This window comes from Mobula hypostoma, chromosome 7 (assembly GCF_963921235.1).
Source record: "Mobula hypostoma chromosome 7, sMobHyp1.1, whole genome shotgun sequence".
Taxonomy (NCBI): Eukaryota; Metazoa; Chordata; class Chondrichthyes; order Myliobatiformes; family Myliobatidae; genus Mobula; species Mobula hypostoma.
This window is the reverse complement of record NC_086103.1, coordinates 87,706,485-87,723,209: the sequence shown is the minus strand read 5'-3', so window position 1 is coordinate 87,723,209 and position 16,725 is coordinate 87,706,485. Positions and strand designations below refer to the sequence as shown.

General features: G+C 42.0%; 1 protein-coding gene across 3 annotated transcripts in view; it reads left to right on the top strand.

Moving 5' to 3' along the window:
- LOC134349421 (serine/threonine-protein phosphatase 2A 55 kDa regulatory subunit B beta isoform) overlaps positions 1-16,725 on the top strand; it is a 405,433-nt gene that overhangs the window by 343,176 nt on the left and 45,532 nt on the right. For all 3 annotated transcript variants that reach the window (XM_063053700.1, XM_063053698.1, XM_063053701.1), the window contains exons 5-6: positions 2,125-2,302; positions 6,910-7,074. In XM_063053700.1, the coding sequence (XP_062909770.1) occupies positions 2,125-2,302; positions 6,910-7,074 (343 nt within the window). The remainder of the gene's footprint in view (positions 1-2,124; positions 2,303-6,909; positions 7,075-16,725) is intronic.

Below are 16,725 nucleotides of genomic sequence, written 5' to 3'. Positions count from 1 at the left end.
GCCTTAGCGAACCTGTCCCTTTTTATCCCCCTGCTGGGGTATCGCTTCTCCATCAAACTTCAAACAGTTCAGGGTTCAAAGCCCCGGTCTCTGACAATACTCGGAACTGTGTCTCCTTTCCGTTAGTCCCTCTCGTCTCTCATTAACATCTCTTGAAGGTTCCCCCATTGTCCTCTTATCGGCATCAATCTTCTGATAACTGGTTCTTTTGTCACAACAGGTATAGTACTGCAGGTGTTCTCTGTTATTATATGACAGGTAAGGTATTGCTGGGTACAGTCCGACATTGTAAAACACAGGTATAGTACTGCAGGTGTTCTCTGTTATTATATATCAGGTAAGGTATTGCTGCGTACAGTCCAACATTGTAAAACACAGGAAAACACAGGTATATTACTGCAGATGCACTCTGTTATTATATGACAGGTAAGGTATTGCTGGGTACAGTCCAACATTGTAAAACACAGATATAATACTGCATGTGTACTCTTATTATATAACGGTTAGGGTATTGCTGGGTTCAGTGTGACTATATAGTTGGAAATTTTAGAGAAGTGTTTTGAAGAGCTGGTGCAAACACAGTGGGCTGTGAGATTCAGTGGATGATCAACCTCTCTCCCTTGTTCCGTCCCTCACTCCCTCCTCTTCTCTTCATCCCAACTTTAACCAACCTCTCTCCCTTGTTCCGTCCCTCACTCCCTCCTCTTCTCTTCATCCCAACTTTAATCAACCTCTCTCCCTTGTTCCGTCCCTCACTCCCTCCTCTTCTTTTCATCCCAACTTTAATTTTATTACTTTGGTTAAGAGAGAAGCAAAAAAGAAATTGCTCAATGATTTCTGTGAGATATAAAGTTACAGAAAGTGAACAGGGAGGGAATGTGTTCCTGATGTGGGGAAAGGTTAATGTCTAACCTATCAGAGGAACGCATGAAGAGGTTTTCCCTTTTTTTTACCCCTAATAGTTACTGTTGTCTTTTAAGTTTACCTCGTAAGATACTCTTGAGGACTGAAGTGCTTTTAAAGAAGTGGTCAGATTCCAAGAAGAGTATCTGACAGATTATATAGTATACATTTTCCTCCCTGCTTGTAAAATAATACTGGGTTGATTCTGTGGGCTTGTTCTGTAAAGTTGGTTAAGTGAAAAAGATTGGGGTAGAACAGGATCTAGATCAACTGGGAAAGTGGGCAAAGTGTATGTCAGATGGAATTTAACTTGGACAAGTGTGAAGTGATGTATTTTGGTAAGTTAAAGCAGGGCAAGACAGTGAATGGCAGGGCTCTGTAGCTGTTGTAAAACAGAAAGTACCTTCAATTAGAGTTTTATAAAATCATGAGGGGGGTTAATAATGTAGAGGATTTCAAATCTTTTCCAGGATAGCGGAGTCTAAAACTACAGGATTTAGGTTTAAAGTGAGAGAAGAAATTTTAAAGGGAACCTGTGGGGAATCTTTTTCATACAAGGAATAATGGCCATACAGGAAAAACTGACAGAAGCAGGCACAATTACAATGTTAAGAAGACATTTGAACAACTACATGGATAGGAATTATTTCGAAGCATATTTATTTATTATTATTATTATTATTTACTTTCTTTTTGTACTAGCACAGTTTTTTGTCGTTTGCACATTGGTTGTTTGTCCATCCTGTTGAGTATGGTTGTTCTTTGATTCTGTTGTGTTTCTTGTGTTTACTGTGAATGCTCACAAGGAAATGAATCTCAGGGTTGTATATCATGACGTATATGTACTTAAATAATGTACTTATTTTGAGTTTTGAAGTGAAGTTTGAGTTCAGATAATACCTTGGTCAACTTGGATGAATTGGATTGAAAGGCCTGTTCCCATGTTGTATAACTTTCTAACTATCGAATGAACACTTTGTCTTTGGTACAAGACAGACAATTTTTTGTGAATAGATAGTAACCAGAAACTTGCACTTTTCACCTTGACATGTGACATCGGTTCCTGCCACTCGAGAGTTTGAATTCACCTATTTCTTTTTGGAGGAGATCACGATCTTGAGGCTGGAGAGTTATTGGGACCATGATGTGAAGGGCTGTTTGACATTGTTCTGCTGAACTCTTGCAGCTTGATGCTCAAGTGCTGTGTGTTCTTGTCCCCAGGTGCCAGTGCTGAGACCCATGGATCTAATGGTGGAGGCCAGTCCCAGAAGAGTGTTTGCCAATGCTCACACATATCACATCAACTCCATTTCGGTTAATAGCGACTATGAGACCTACATGTCGGCCGATGACTTGAGGATAAACCTTTGGCACCTAGAGATCACAAACCGAAGTTTCAGTATCCTTCATACGGAGGTTGCAGCCCCCCTTTGAGTATTTGAAAGGGATATTTCTCAAATTCTGGTTGCACTTAGATTAGATTAGATTATGAAGACACACAGTTCTCTTTTATTGTCATTTAGTAATGCATGCATATGTGTTTGCACTTAAGTCATATAGTCCTGACCTTCTGGCACATAGTTCATGGAGTGGTGGTGGGAGTGTTGGTTGGGGGACCTCTTCATCAGCCTGTTTTGAAACGTACAGTGAAATGCAACGTTGTATTGCAATAACACCAACACAACTAAGGATGTGCTGGGTCTCCTGCAAGTGACTCCTCATATTCCAGCGCCAACATAGTCTGCCCACAATGCTTGGCAGAACAACGCAGAACACAACAAGCAACAAAATAGTAACAGCAAAACAACCCCCTTACACACTCACACACACAGAGACAGACACATGCGCACATACTCACCCACAGAAACACAGACACACACACACGCACAGAGACAGACAGACAGACAGACACACACACATACACACTCACCCACAGAGACACACAGACAGACACACACAAACCCACACAGACACACACACTCACAGACACACACTCACAATCACACACACACACACGCGCACACACTCACCAACAGAAACACACACAAACACAGACACACACACACACACACACGCGCACAGAGACAGACAGACACACACACATAGAGTCACCCACAGAGACACACAGACAGAGACACACACACACCCACAGAGACACACACACTCACAGATACACACACACCCACAGACACACGCACACACACTCATAGACACACACACACCCACAGAGACACACGCCCTCACACACACACACCGATGCAGATACACACACACCCACAGAGAGACACACACTCACACACTCACAGACACACACACACCCACAGACACTCACACATACACACACTCACCCACAGAGACACACATGCGCAACCCACACACACACCCACAGAGACACACACACACACACACACACACACACACACACACACACACACACACACGTACTCACAGACACACACACTCACACACACACACCTCCAACTCTAGGACAGGCCTCCAGTCTCCAGGCTTTTACTCCCAGACTTCCACTTGACCTTTGGGCTTCAATCTTCAGTGTAGATGCCAGACTAGCCGATGACAGGACCCCGAACTCCAGGCTCGTCGATTGACTGGTCTTCATGCCTTTTGTTTGCACGGACATCCAACCTCAGACCCACCGACTTCAAACAGCCTGAAATTCACAATGTCCTTCATCACCCATCCACATCGCTGGCTTCCAAGCACAGAGTGAAGGCCTGGACTCTGATTGTCCTTCATTACCCTACCACGACGATGGACTTTGAACACAGAGCGGACGCCTGTTGTCTGATTCCTCCACATCCCTGTCTCTAAACCCTAATCTGACTCCTCACTCCCCTCTCTATCCCCAACACCTTACAACTGTTCACTACACTTTACAAACCATGTCTCTTTGTGCATTCAGCCTCCTGCTATGGGCTAGTAGTCTGTGTGTTGTAGACTGTTGTTTACTTACAAAGCTGCCCTTTTAATTTCAGATGGGTTACTGCTTGTAATTTACATTAAAAACTGAAAACTGGTTCTTGTTTCAATTAATGTCTAGTATATTCACAGAACTCTATAACTCTTGAAATCCTGACTCCATGTTTACTGGCTCTTGGGAGGCTTTTCAGAATGTTTGGGCACCCCAGGGGCTGGAGAGCATCCTGGACAAGGATAGTCACATTTTAATATGAGAAATTTGTAAATATCTTAATAAAAGTTAAAAGTAATTTTTTTAAACAGAAACTTTTTTTTTACAAAATAGAAGTGAAAACTTTCCAAAGGGAAAGAGAGGCATTTGGGTGAGAAGAGATGGCGACTTATCCATACAACCCCTTACTATGCTGACCCAGTGTGGTATGAAGGTCCAATTCAAATCAGTGACAACCTCTGGTTGATATGGGCAATTATTGATGCTGATCCCTTGACAATTGGTTACATTCTATCTGGCACTGGTCTTTTCAGACCCAGTATGAGGAGCAATTGGATCACTACTTCCTCATCACACAGAACTTGCAGAACTCAGGTATAGATCAGGACAAGATCTTCCTTAAGCTTGATTTGAATATATGGGTTATAGCTCTCTAGTTGGAGCGAAACATCAGCAGAGAAGTTGCCATCACTTTTATTTGCAGCGATTTTTGCTTGTTTGGAAAGAACATCATTTTGACAGAGGCACAGTTATCTCCATTATCTCTCTATTTAGGATTCTCCAGTCTAATGGCAAGCTTTCATGCAGGTTCCACCATCTACCCTCATACCTGCAACTGCACTAACATTGGTCAGCCAGCATTCCATCTTCAGTGTGTACCACCTTCCCAAAGCCAATGGTACAGGTTGTAGAGCTGTTGCTTCACTGCACCTGCACAGCACTCTGGCTTTGTTCCTGATATTGGATGTTGTTCATGTGAATTTTATACTTTCTCCTTATGACTATCTCTTTGGTGCTCCAGTTTCCTCCCACATCTCGAAAATGCACATGTTGCAGATTGAAAATGATACCACTGTAGTGGGCCACACCTCAGATAACTAAGAGTCAGAGTACAGTAAGGAGATAGAGAGCTTAGTGACACGGTGTTGTGACAACAACCTTTCCCTCAATGTCAACAAAAGAGCTGGCCATTGACTTCAGAAATGGGGGTGGTGCACATTCTCTTGTCTATATCAAAGGTGTTGAGGTTTAGAGGGTTGAGAGCTTCACGTTTCCAGGTGTGAACATCGCCAATTACCTTTTCTGGTCCAACCATGTAGATGGCACGGCCAGGAAAGCTCACAAGTGTCTCTACTTCCTCAGGACGCTAAAGAAATTTAGCATGTCCCTGTCAACTCTTACCATGTACCATAGAAAATATTCTGTTTGGATACATAACAGATTGGTATGGCATCTGCTCTGCACATGAGACCATAAAGTATTGGAGCAGAATTAGGCCATTTTGCCCATCGAGTCTACTCCACTATTCCATCATGGCTGATCCCTTTCCCTATCAGCCCCAATCTCCTGATTTATCCCTGTATCCCTTCATACCCTGACTAATCAAGAATCTATCAGTCTCTGCCTTAAGTATACCCAATGACTTGGCCTCCACAGCTGCCTGTGGCAATGAATTCCACAGATTCACCACTCTCTGGCTAATGAAATTCCTCCTCATCTCCATTCTAAAAGGATGTCTCTCTATTCTGAAGCTGTGTCCTCTGGTCACGCTCTCCCACCAAAAGAAACATCTATTTTAACAAGGCCTTTCAACATCTGATAGATTTCAATGAGGACTGCCCCCCCCCCCCCCGCATCCTTCTGAATTTCAGTGAGTAGAGGCTCAAAGCCATCTAATGCTCCTCATGTGACAAACCTTTCAATCCTGGAATCATGTTCGTGAACCTCCTTCGAACCCTCTCCAATGTCAGTGTATCCTTTTTTCTGATTAGGGGCCCAAAAGTGCTGACAGCACCAGTATTTTATAAAGCCTCGACACTACGCCCTTGCTTTTATATTCTAGTTACTGGAGAGAGAGTGACTGAGAGATCCCAGTGAGTCTGGAGATGTCCTTCTGAGGGAGAGAGGGACTGAGAGACGCTGGTTAGTGTACAGATAACCCCCTGTGAGAGAGAGAGAGAGTCTCCGATGTTGTCTATGTATGTTGTCTCCGATGCACAGGATCACAATAGGCTGCAGAAGGTTCTGGCTCAGTCCATCACAAGCACATTCCTTCCCACCATCGAGGACATCTCCAAAAGGCAGTGCCGCAAAAATTTGCATATATCACTAAGGGCCCTTCTCATTCGATTCATGCTCACTAACATCAGGGAGAAGCGATATGAAAGACCCTTATTCAACAATTCAGAAACAGCTTCTCTCTCCTCTGCCATCAGATTTTTGAATTGTTTTTTGCACTATTTATTTTTGCACCATATATTGTAATTTTATGTCATTATGTACTGCTGTCACAAAACAAATTTCACATCATGTAATTCGGTGATAATAAATATGATTCAAATTCTGATAGAATAAAGCTTGGGAAACTGATTTATTCAACCAAATAGTTATCCACCATCCCTCTGGCTTAGGGAAGTTGGTCCACTATGAGGATTGACATGCTAGACAACGAGTGGTAGGGCCATTACTGGCAGTTTAGATGGAGAACCTCTAAGAAAAATTGCAAAGAGACTGAAGAGCCATGAATAGAATGAGAACATGAGGAGGACTGTGCCTTTGTAAAAATTATGCTTCTTTGAAAATGGTGAAAATAGCTTTGAATAGAATCACGGGGCATCTTTCCCAGGGTTCCAGTTAAGAGGCACATCAGAGGTAGTGTCAGAATCAGGTTTAATATCACCGGCTCAGTGATGGAAGGAGGTTTAGAGTTACTGCAGAGGTTTAGATTTCCATTGCTCTAAGAATCTATCAGTGTAAGAAGTGCACTAAGGGTACAGGGGTAGAACGTAACATTGTACCTGGAAATCTGACATTTTACGTGAGTCCTGTAGCTGCCTTAATCCATGGTTTTTCAGACATTGTAGATATAAAGCCTGCCAACATGGAGGAGTTGACAGAGGTGATAACAGCAGCAGAATTCCACCCGCATCACTGTAATATGTTTGTGTACAGCAGCAGTAAAGGAACAATCCGACTGTGTGACATGCGGGCCTCAGCACTGTGTGACAAGCACTCCAAGCGTGAGTACCCATCTCATTCTTTCACTACAACACTTGCTGGTGGTTTGGGTTGTATACGACCATCTCAGTTAAGATCTTTGTGGCGACCGTTGCAAGATGTGGGTTATAAGAGGTTGATGTGCAGGTATAATCCACTCCCCCCAGTGGCGCTCTTGGTCTCAATCACAGCCACAACTGACCAGCTGCATTCTCCTAAAGAAACATGGCACAGTGGCACCTCTTTCAGAGTCACTGTCTTTCAGCTTCAGCTCCAAAATTCAATTATGATCTCTGGCATCGCATATGTGTCGTTTGCACATTCTTCCTATGGATAGTGGTTTCCTCTGAGTGCTCTGATGTCCTCTTAGATCCCATCCTGAAAGATAGGCTGCTAGGTTATCTAACTCCTTCAAATAACCATCCTGGATCCTATCCAGGGGGCAGCCTCGTACTCTCAGTCGCTTCACGCCACAGAAACCGGCATAAACACCGGCCTGATGGGCCACAAGGCTCGTGACAGACTTTAATCGAATTACCATCAGTGTATGGCTAAAGAATCAAAGGAGAGTTGATGGAATGTAAAAGAGGATAAGTTGCATTGGTCCAAGGATATAAGGGGAGAAGGAATGGGACTGATTGATTGGTCTGCTGAGAAATGGGATAGATCAGTTGTCTAAATGGCTGCCCCCTGTGTTGTAGTAAATAAATGAGATGGGATGAACTACTGGATCAACAGTTACACGACACCAAAAATGAAAAGCAGTAAAGGTTCAGATCAAGTGGGAAGTGTGGAGTAGCAAAGTGAGGAGCTTTCAGAAATGTAAGATGTTGGTGATTAACCATTTAAAAGCTAGAGGAAAAAGCAGTGGGGAAGAAAAGAACAAAGGGAAGGTGAGAAGAACGGAATGATGATGAGAAAAGTAAGGATGTAAAAAAGCAGATGATAATAGAACAGAAAGAGAAGCAAAACATAGAACATTTGCACACTAATTCAGATAGGGTTATTTGTAATAAGCTCCTTGTTCTCTACTGCAAGAACCTGAGGCTTAATTATCATTGTTCAAAAATATTAGCAATGTTTATCATTCTACCCCGTCAGATGAAGAATATTATTAAAGGATCTCGTGTCTCACTAGATCACTATTTTTAGTGTTTTATCATTCATAGTTTATGGAGATACCAAGTAAATGAAAGTTGCGATTTTTTTTCTTAATCAATAAACCATTCCAATAAATAAATGCAACATTTAAAGTGAAGCACATATATCATGTACAGTGATTAGAGTATATTGTACAGCCAGATGTTTAGAATATATTAGTGTGTATTATCCGCATAACTCATGCATGTTTTTTAATTGAATTAAACATACTGAGAAATGAGATTTGAGGAGTCTTGTTACATTGAGCTGTTGTGATCTTAAGCGCACTGCCTGACAGACGTAGGGGAAGCAGATTCAATTTTAACTTTTCCGAGGGAATTTAATAATTACCTGAAGGAATAAAAACAGTAGAGGTATGGATGGAGAGCAGGCAGTGAAATTCAGCTCTTTGCTCTCCTGGCTTGTCTGATGGGTTAAATGCTATTTTATAGGTTCTGTATTGCAAAGCTGGAAGAAAATAAAAATCAAATAAAACTGTCAATGAGGGTATTTTTTTGAACCACAGTCAGAGAAAAAAGTGAAATATAGAAAATAATTATGTTCACATTCATGAAAGTCAAGGGAGAGGACTTCATATAAATAATAAAAATACAGATATAACTAAGCTCCTTTCTTTTGTAACCAGTATATGCACCAGCTATATATAAACATGCCCTATAATACAACAGTAAGACTTAGGAGCAGAATTAGGTAGATCAGCTCCCATCAAGTCTGCTCAGCCAGTCCATTATGGCTGATTTATTCTGCTTCTTAACCCCAATCTCCTTGCTTCTCCCCATAATCTTTACCCTTACTATTGTAAAAAAACTACTACTTCTACTTAACAATGATGCTTAGTGAGGCACAGAGAGATCTGTATTTACTGACGAGTACCTTTATTGTTCAAACTAACAAGTATGTGAATTCATACTCTAAATACCTTGTGCGCACACCCACTAAGTATCCCTGACTCTCCTGAACAGTCAAACAATAGCAAAGGTATTACCCGGGCAAGGGAGTTTACACTGGCCAGGCGTTCCTCGTTGTCTCAATTCACTCGCGACATGTTTCACACAGGGTTACTTACGCTTGTATCTGCAATGGTTATTCTTCGAAGTTGCTGCTACAAGCACACACAAAGCATCCACTTTTATATCCATTCCTTATCAATTCAAATATCGCATTCCAGTGTCATTGGCCAGAGGCCATGTGTCTGTCCTTTAACACCTTGTTATTGGCTCTGCTCCAAGCCAGCATCAATTTATTGCCCTCTTCCCATCAAGTGACAGTCGATAATTTATGGCTCTTTGTTCTCAATCAGCAATGAGCTCAACTCACTTCAGGCAGGCATCAACCCCAACACTCACAAACCTACTATGCATGGACTCTTAAAACAACATGCCAGGGTTTCATAGTAGCAAAGAAACAGATAATTCAAGTGGTGTATTGCATAGTTTTACTTTTGAAGGGAATAAAGAGTACCCAAGAGTTTGGTTTTCTTATTTAGAAATTATCTTCAGTCCAGCAGGTTACCTGAAGAATCATTGTGTCTTCTTTAAAACATTGATCAAGCCCAGCATGTCAAGCTCACAAAATGCAGAATAGAGTGTCTTCACAAAATGGCAGCCTCCATCCCCAAGCATGCAGCAAGAACAAAGACTGCTTCCACTGTCCTTGATTCATTTGAATTCACTGATTTGTAGATTGTCATTCTTTCTGGCCAACGCTATCAACATCCGCTTTAAATATACCCGATGACTTGCCCTTCACAGCTCTCTGTGGCAACTAATTCAACAGATTCACCACCCTCTGGCTAAAGAAATTCCTCCTCATCTCTGTTGTAAAGAGATGTCCTTGTATTCTGAGGCTGTGCCCTCCGGTCCTAGACTCCCCCACTATGGAAAACATCGTTGCCACATTCACTTTATCCAGGACTTCCAATTTTTGATGTGTTTCAATGAGATGCTTCGTCATTCTTCCAAGCACCAGTGAGTACAAGACCAGAGCCATCAAATGTTCCTTATACATTAACCCTTTCATTCACGGGATCATTCTCACAAGCCTCCTCTGGTCTCTCTCCAATGCCAGCACATCATTTATTGAATAAAGGGCCCAAAACTGCTCATAGTACTCCAAGTGTGGTCAGACCAATGCCTTATAAATCCTCAGCATTACATCATAGTCCTCTTGAAATGAATGCTAACATTGCATTTGCTTTCCTTGGCACCAACTCAACCTGCAAGTTAACCTTTAGGGAATCCTGCACAAGGACTCCCAAATTGCTTTTCACCTCTGATTTCTGAATTTCTGAACATATTCCTTTATTCCTTCTATCAAAGTGCATGACCATACACCTCACTACACTATATTCCATCTGTCACTTCTTTGCCCATTCTCTTATTCTATCAAAGTCCTTTTGCAGACTTCCTGCTTCCTCAACATGACCTGCCCTTCCACCTATCTTTGTATCATCCACAAACCTAGCCACAGAGCCATCAATTTCATTGTCCAAATCATTTACATATAACTTGAAAAGAAGTGGTGCCAACACTGGCCCTTGTGGAGCATCACTAGTCACCAATCCCCCTCCTTTATTTCCACTCTTTGCCTCTATCAATCAGCCAATCTTCTATGTTAGTATCTTTTTTGTAATACCATGGGCTCTTATCTTGATAAGCAGCCTCATGTACTGCACCTTATCGAAGGCCTTCTGAATGTCAAGTAAGCAACATCCACTGACTCTCCTTTGTCTATCCTGCCTGTTATTTCCTCAAAGAATGAGTTGTCAGGTAAGAGTTCCCCTTAAGAAACCGTGCTGACTTCCCAAAACCTCATCCTTAGTAATCGACTCCAACATCTTCCCAATCTCTGAAGTCAGGCTAACTAGCCTATACTTTCCTGTTTTTCCCTTCTCCCTCCCCCCCCCCCACCTCATTAAAGAATGGAGTGACATTTGTAATTTTCCAGTCCTCTGGAACTGTTTCAGGATCTAGTGATTCTTGAAAGATTATTACTAATACCTCCATAATCTCTTCAGCTACCCTTTTCAGAACCCTGAGGTGTAGTCAATCTGGTCCAGGTGACTTATCTACCTTCAGACCTTTTGGCTTCCTAAGCAATTTACTTGCTTCATCCCCTCCAAAACTCTCGAATTTCAGGTAAACTACTGGTGTCTTCACAGTGACAACTGACGCAAAATACTTGGTAAGTTCTTGCCATTTCTCTGACCCCATTACCATGATATCTGAAATCAGCAGTCCGATATCTACACACTCCTCTGTCTTACTCTGTATATATCTGAGAAAACCTTTGGTATCCTCTTTCATATTATTGGCTAGCAAACCTTCATAATTCATCTTTTATATCCTGATGGCTTTTTTAGTTGGCTTCTTTGATTTTTAAAAGCTTCCCAATCCTCAAACTTCACACTACTTTTTACTATATTATACACTTTCTCTTTTGCTTTTATACTGATTTGACTTCCCTTGCAGCTGCCGTTACTTTATCCTCCCTTTAGAGTAGCTTCTTCTTTGAGATGTATCTGTCCTGTGCATTCTGAATTGTTTCCAGAAACTCAGCCATTGCTGTCATCCTTGCTTGTGTCCCCTTCCAATCAACTTTGGCCAGCTCCTCTCTCATGCCTCTGTAATTCCCTTTACTGCATTGTAATACTGAGATATCTGATTTTAGTTTCTCCCTCGAAGCTGCAGGATTAATTCTATCACATTATGAGTACTGACTCCTAAGAGTTCTTTTACCTTAAGCTCCCTAATCAAATCAGGTTCATTGCATGGCACCCAATCCAGAATTTCATTTTCCTTAGTGGCCTCAACCACAAGCTGCTTTGAAAAGCTATCTCATAGACATTCTGCAAATTTCTTCACTTGGGATCCAGCACCAACCTAATTTTCCCAATCTACCTGCATGTTGAAATCCTTCATGATAATTGCCTTTTCCACTCCCATTGTAATTTCTACCCCACATCCTGGCTACTGTTTGGAGGCCTGTATATAACTCCCATTAGAGTCTTTTTACCTTTGCCCAATTGATCCATGTTGACCAAGTTTCCCCATCCAATCTAGTCCCATTTGCTAATATTTGACCCATAACTTTCCAAACCTTTCCTATCCATGTGCTGGTTCAACTGTCTTTTAAAAGTTGTAATAGTACCTGCCTCAGCCACTTCCTCCGGCAGTCCATTCTCTCTCAACCTCTTCCAGTATCTCAGTCCCTCAATTCCTGGCAATATCCTTGTAAGTATTTTCTGCATTCTTTCCAGTTTAATAACATCTTTCCTATAGGAGGGCAACCAAAACTGAGCATGATGCTCCCAAGTGCAGCCTTGCCAGTGTCCTGTACAATCGCACCATAAATTCCCAACTTTTATACCCACCAGAGCTGAGCCAGACACTGATATTCATGGGGATAATAACTAGACATGCCCTCCTTTTCTCTGGAACCTTACAGTCCATCAGCAATGTACATAAAAAAGGTGCTTCTCAGGTTTGGTTTCGGACAGGCCGTGCAGCCACTCAGCTGGCACATATCGTGCACAGGGATTCACCCTGGGCAATGTGAACCCTCATTAGGGACTGGCAGAATCTGCTCCATATGTTCACGTATACAGATGCTACTATTTCTCCCATCACCCCCTGTTGTATGTGATAGAAGGTGGTGTCTCCCTACCTCTTCATTAGTCTGCAGTCGGATTTCCCACCCTAGGGAGCTTGTTACCAGAGAGCAATCACATTGTGCACACAGCAAGGAGAGGCAATGGCAGTCACCAGCACTGGCCCACCAGGAAGCATCACGGAGCAGAGGCACCAGTCATGCCAGCCCGCCCAGAACCAGTCCTTTCAGGCAGCCTTTCCACTCTGAACCATTGCCCGAGGCATGGCAGCAGATGGCAGGAACTCCCAAGAGGATTCCAGCCTGACAATGCACGAGTAGTTTGTAATTGTGTTTGTACTGGAGGAGCACAAGTGCTGTAACAAGCCAGCTCTCTACAGGGTAATGCTAAGCAGGATAACTGTGTGCTAACCTCAACATCAAGGACTTACATGTATATTTCAACAGAGAGATGAAGTTCTATTCCTTACAATGTAGCTGAAGGTATTGTAAAACTAGTTATATGAATTCCCATTATAAGATAGAATGTTACCTTTCAACAAAGGTCATAGCAAGGTTTCTTTTACTTGTTTTGCTCTCTCCCACTTTATTTCAGAAGTGAACTTCATTCATACAGATGTACATACACAAGAAATCCAGTGCAATCATAACACATCTTTCTTTACATGGTGTCTGCACGTCAATGTATTCGAATCACAGATCACCCGTGCCACTCACGTGGCCTCTTTAATCAGTGCTCATCTTGCTATGGTGTAAGACCAACCAGTTCCAGGCAGACCAAAGATTGCCTTTCGTCATGTTGATGATTTAACAGCAGGATTTAGTCCACTTTTCTAGCTTGCACAAAAGTGGATCAACAATATTTGGGTGCACTGTCCCCAACCTAATCTTTCACCTTTTGTTATTGAAAGACAGCATTTTACAAACAGATGCTTGCATTTACTTGAGTAACACGCACAAAATGCTGAAGGAACTCAGCAGCTCAGGCAGCATCCATTAACAGGTTTTATACCCCTGGGACATCTGAGGTGTTTTAAAACTGATGAAATGAGATCTCAAAGCATCCTAACTATTGCTATCTAGACATCAGTGCCACAGATAATGCAGGACCTTCCTTGTTGCTTGTACTGATTTCACAGCCTAGATTTTGTGCTCAAGTCCCTGGAATTTTATTTTATTCATTTGAGAATGTGGCTGTCACAAGATCACAAGACAAAGGAGCAGAAGTAGGCCATTCGGCCCATCAAGTCCGCTCTGCCACTCCACCATGAGCTAAACTATTCTCCCATTAGTTCCAATTTCTGGCTTTTTCCCCATATCCCTTAGTACCCTGACTAATTAGATACCTATCAATCTCCTACTTCAACACCCTCAATGGCCGGCCTCCACAGCTGTATGTGGTAACGAATTCCACAACTCCACAACCCTCTGGCTAAAAAAATTGCTCCTCATCTCTGTTTTAAATGGGTACCCTCTAATTCTAAGACTGTGGCCTCTTGTCCTGGACTCACCCACCAAGGGAAACAGCCTTTCCACATCTACTCTGTCCAACCCTTTCAACATTCGAAATGTTTCTATGAGATCCCCTCTCATTCTTCTATGCTCTGATGAATACAGTCCAGGAGCCGACAAACGCTCCTCATGTTAGCCCCTGCATTCCAGGAATCATCCTCGTAAATCTTCTCTGAACTCTCGCCAACATCAGTACATCCCTTCTAAGATAGGGGGCCCAAAACTGCACACAGTATTCCAAATGAGGTCTCACCAGTGCCCCATAGAGCATCATCAACATCTCCTTATACACTATTCCTCTTGAAATGAATGCCAACAAAGCATTCACTTTCTTTACTGCCAATCCAACCTGGTGGTTAACCTTTAGGGTATCTTGCATGAGGACCCCCAAGTCCCTTTGCACTTCCGATTTTTGAATTTTCTCCCCATCTAAATAATAATCTGCCCAATTATTTCTTCTTCCAAAATGTAGAACCGTATATTTCTCAACATTGTATCTCATCTGCCATTTCTTTGCCCACTCTCCTAAACTGACCAAGTCTCTCTGCAACCTTTCCGTTTCTTCAACACTTCCTGCTCCTCCACCTATCTTGGTATCATCCGCAAATTTAGCCACAAAACCATTTAATCCATAATCTAAATCATCGATATATATTGTAAAAAGAAGCGGCCCCAACACCGAACCCTGCGGAACACCACTAGTAACCAGCAACCAATCAGAATAGGATCACTATATTCCCATCCTTTGCTTTCTGCCTAACAGCCAATGCTCCACCCATTTCAATATCTTTCCAGTAATTCCATGGGCTCTCATCTTATTAAGCAGCACCTTATTGAAGGCTTTTTGAAATTCCAAATACACAACATCCACAGCCTCTCCCTTGTCAATCTTATTTGAGATTACCTCAAAAAATTCCGGTAGGTTGGTGAGGCAGGATCTTCCCTTCATGAAACCATGCTGGCTTGGGCCCATCTTGTCATGCACCTCAAGGTACTTCATAACCCCGTCCTTGAGGATTGACTCCAACTACCGATGTCAGACTATAATTTTCTTTTTGCTGCCTCCCTCCTTTCTTAAACAGCGGAACTACATTTTCAACCTTCCAGTCTTCTGGAACCATGCCAGAGTCTATTGATTCCTGGAAGATCATTTCCAATGCCTCCACAATCCCCAAAGCCACTGCCTTCAGAACCTGTGGGTGCACCTCATCCAGTCCGGGAGACTTATCTATTCTTATTTAATTAAGTTTCCCAAGCACTTTCTCTCTAGTAATCTTGACTGTACCTAATTCTATTCCCTGAGACCTCCGGCTATCAGGTATGTTGCTAATGTCTTCCACTGTGAAGACTGATGCAAAATACTCATTTAGTTCCTCTGCCATTTCTTTGTTACCCATTATACTTTCTCCAGCATCATTTTCAATCGGTCCTATATCTACCCGTGTCACTCTTTTATTCTTCAGATAGTTAAAAAAACTCTTAGTATCCTTTTTAATGTTAATTGCCAACTTCCTTTCATAATTAATCTTTTCTTTCCTAATGACTTTCTTAGTTTCCTTCTGTAAGTTTCTAAAAGTCATCCAGTCCTCAGTTTTCACACTGATTTTTGCTTCCTTGTACGCCGTCTCTTTTGCTTTTATTTAACCTCTCTCTCGTTAGCCACATTTGTGTCATTTTTCCATTCATGATTTTCTTTTTTCTTGGAATATATTTTCATTAGCAGTGCCTGCATTTGTTACTCATCCATAACTACACTTCTGATTATAACTAACTGAATCATGACTGGCGCCATTGGCTGATAAACAGGAGCCAGAAATTGAGAGGACGATAGACTAGTGTGTAAAAGGATTTGAGAAACACAGCTGATATTGTGGGTGGCAGTGTGCAATAAAATGATTTGGAGTGAGCAATTGGACCAGAGGGAGCAGTGAAGAGAATTGGGGAAGCTTTAGACAAGAAGATGAAATCAGCAGAGAAATCTTTGCTCAAAGCAAAAGCAGGAGAGACAAAGGGCAGAAATTTCTCATTTGATTCTTGATTTCCTGTCATTTGCATTTTTGCTTTCTCTTTTAATCTCTGCTAATTATAGATTAATTGCAAAGGCGTTGCTTAGTTAAAACTGAAAAAAATGCATCAACATTGGTCCTATTCATAGGTGCCAGACTTCTAACCCAGTTTTCTTGTATAGAATTAACATCCTTAATGATTCTCTCACTCCAGGTCCTCCAGAGAATGCATTCAATCCTTTCTAGCCCTTACAAACTGAACTGATTCAAATGTTTTGGCAAGATAACACTGCAGCAGAAGGCAATGGGTTTCAGACTGAAAATATAGTACAAACCCCGATTTATCATCTAATTTTGAAGTGGGGATATATTGTTTTTCCTAGTGAA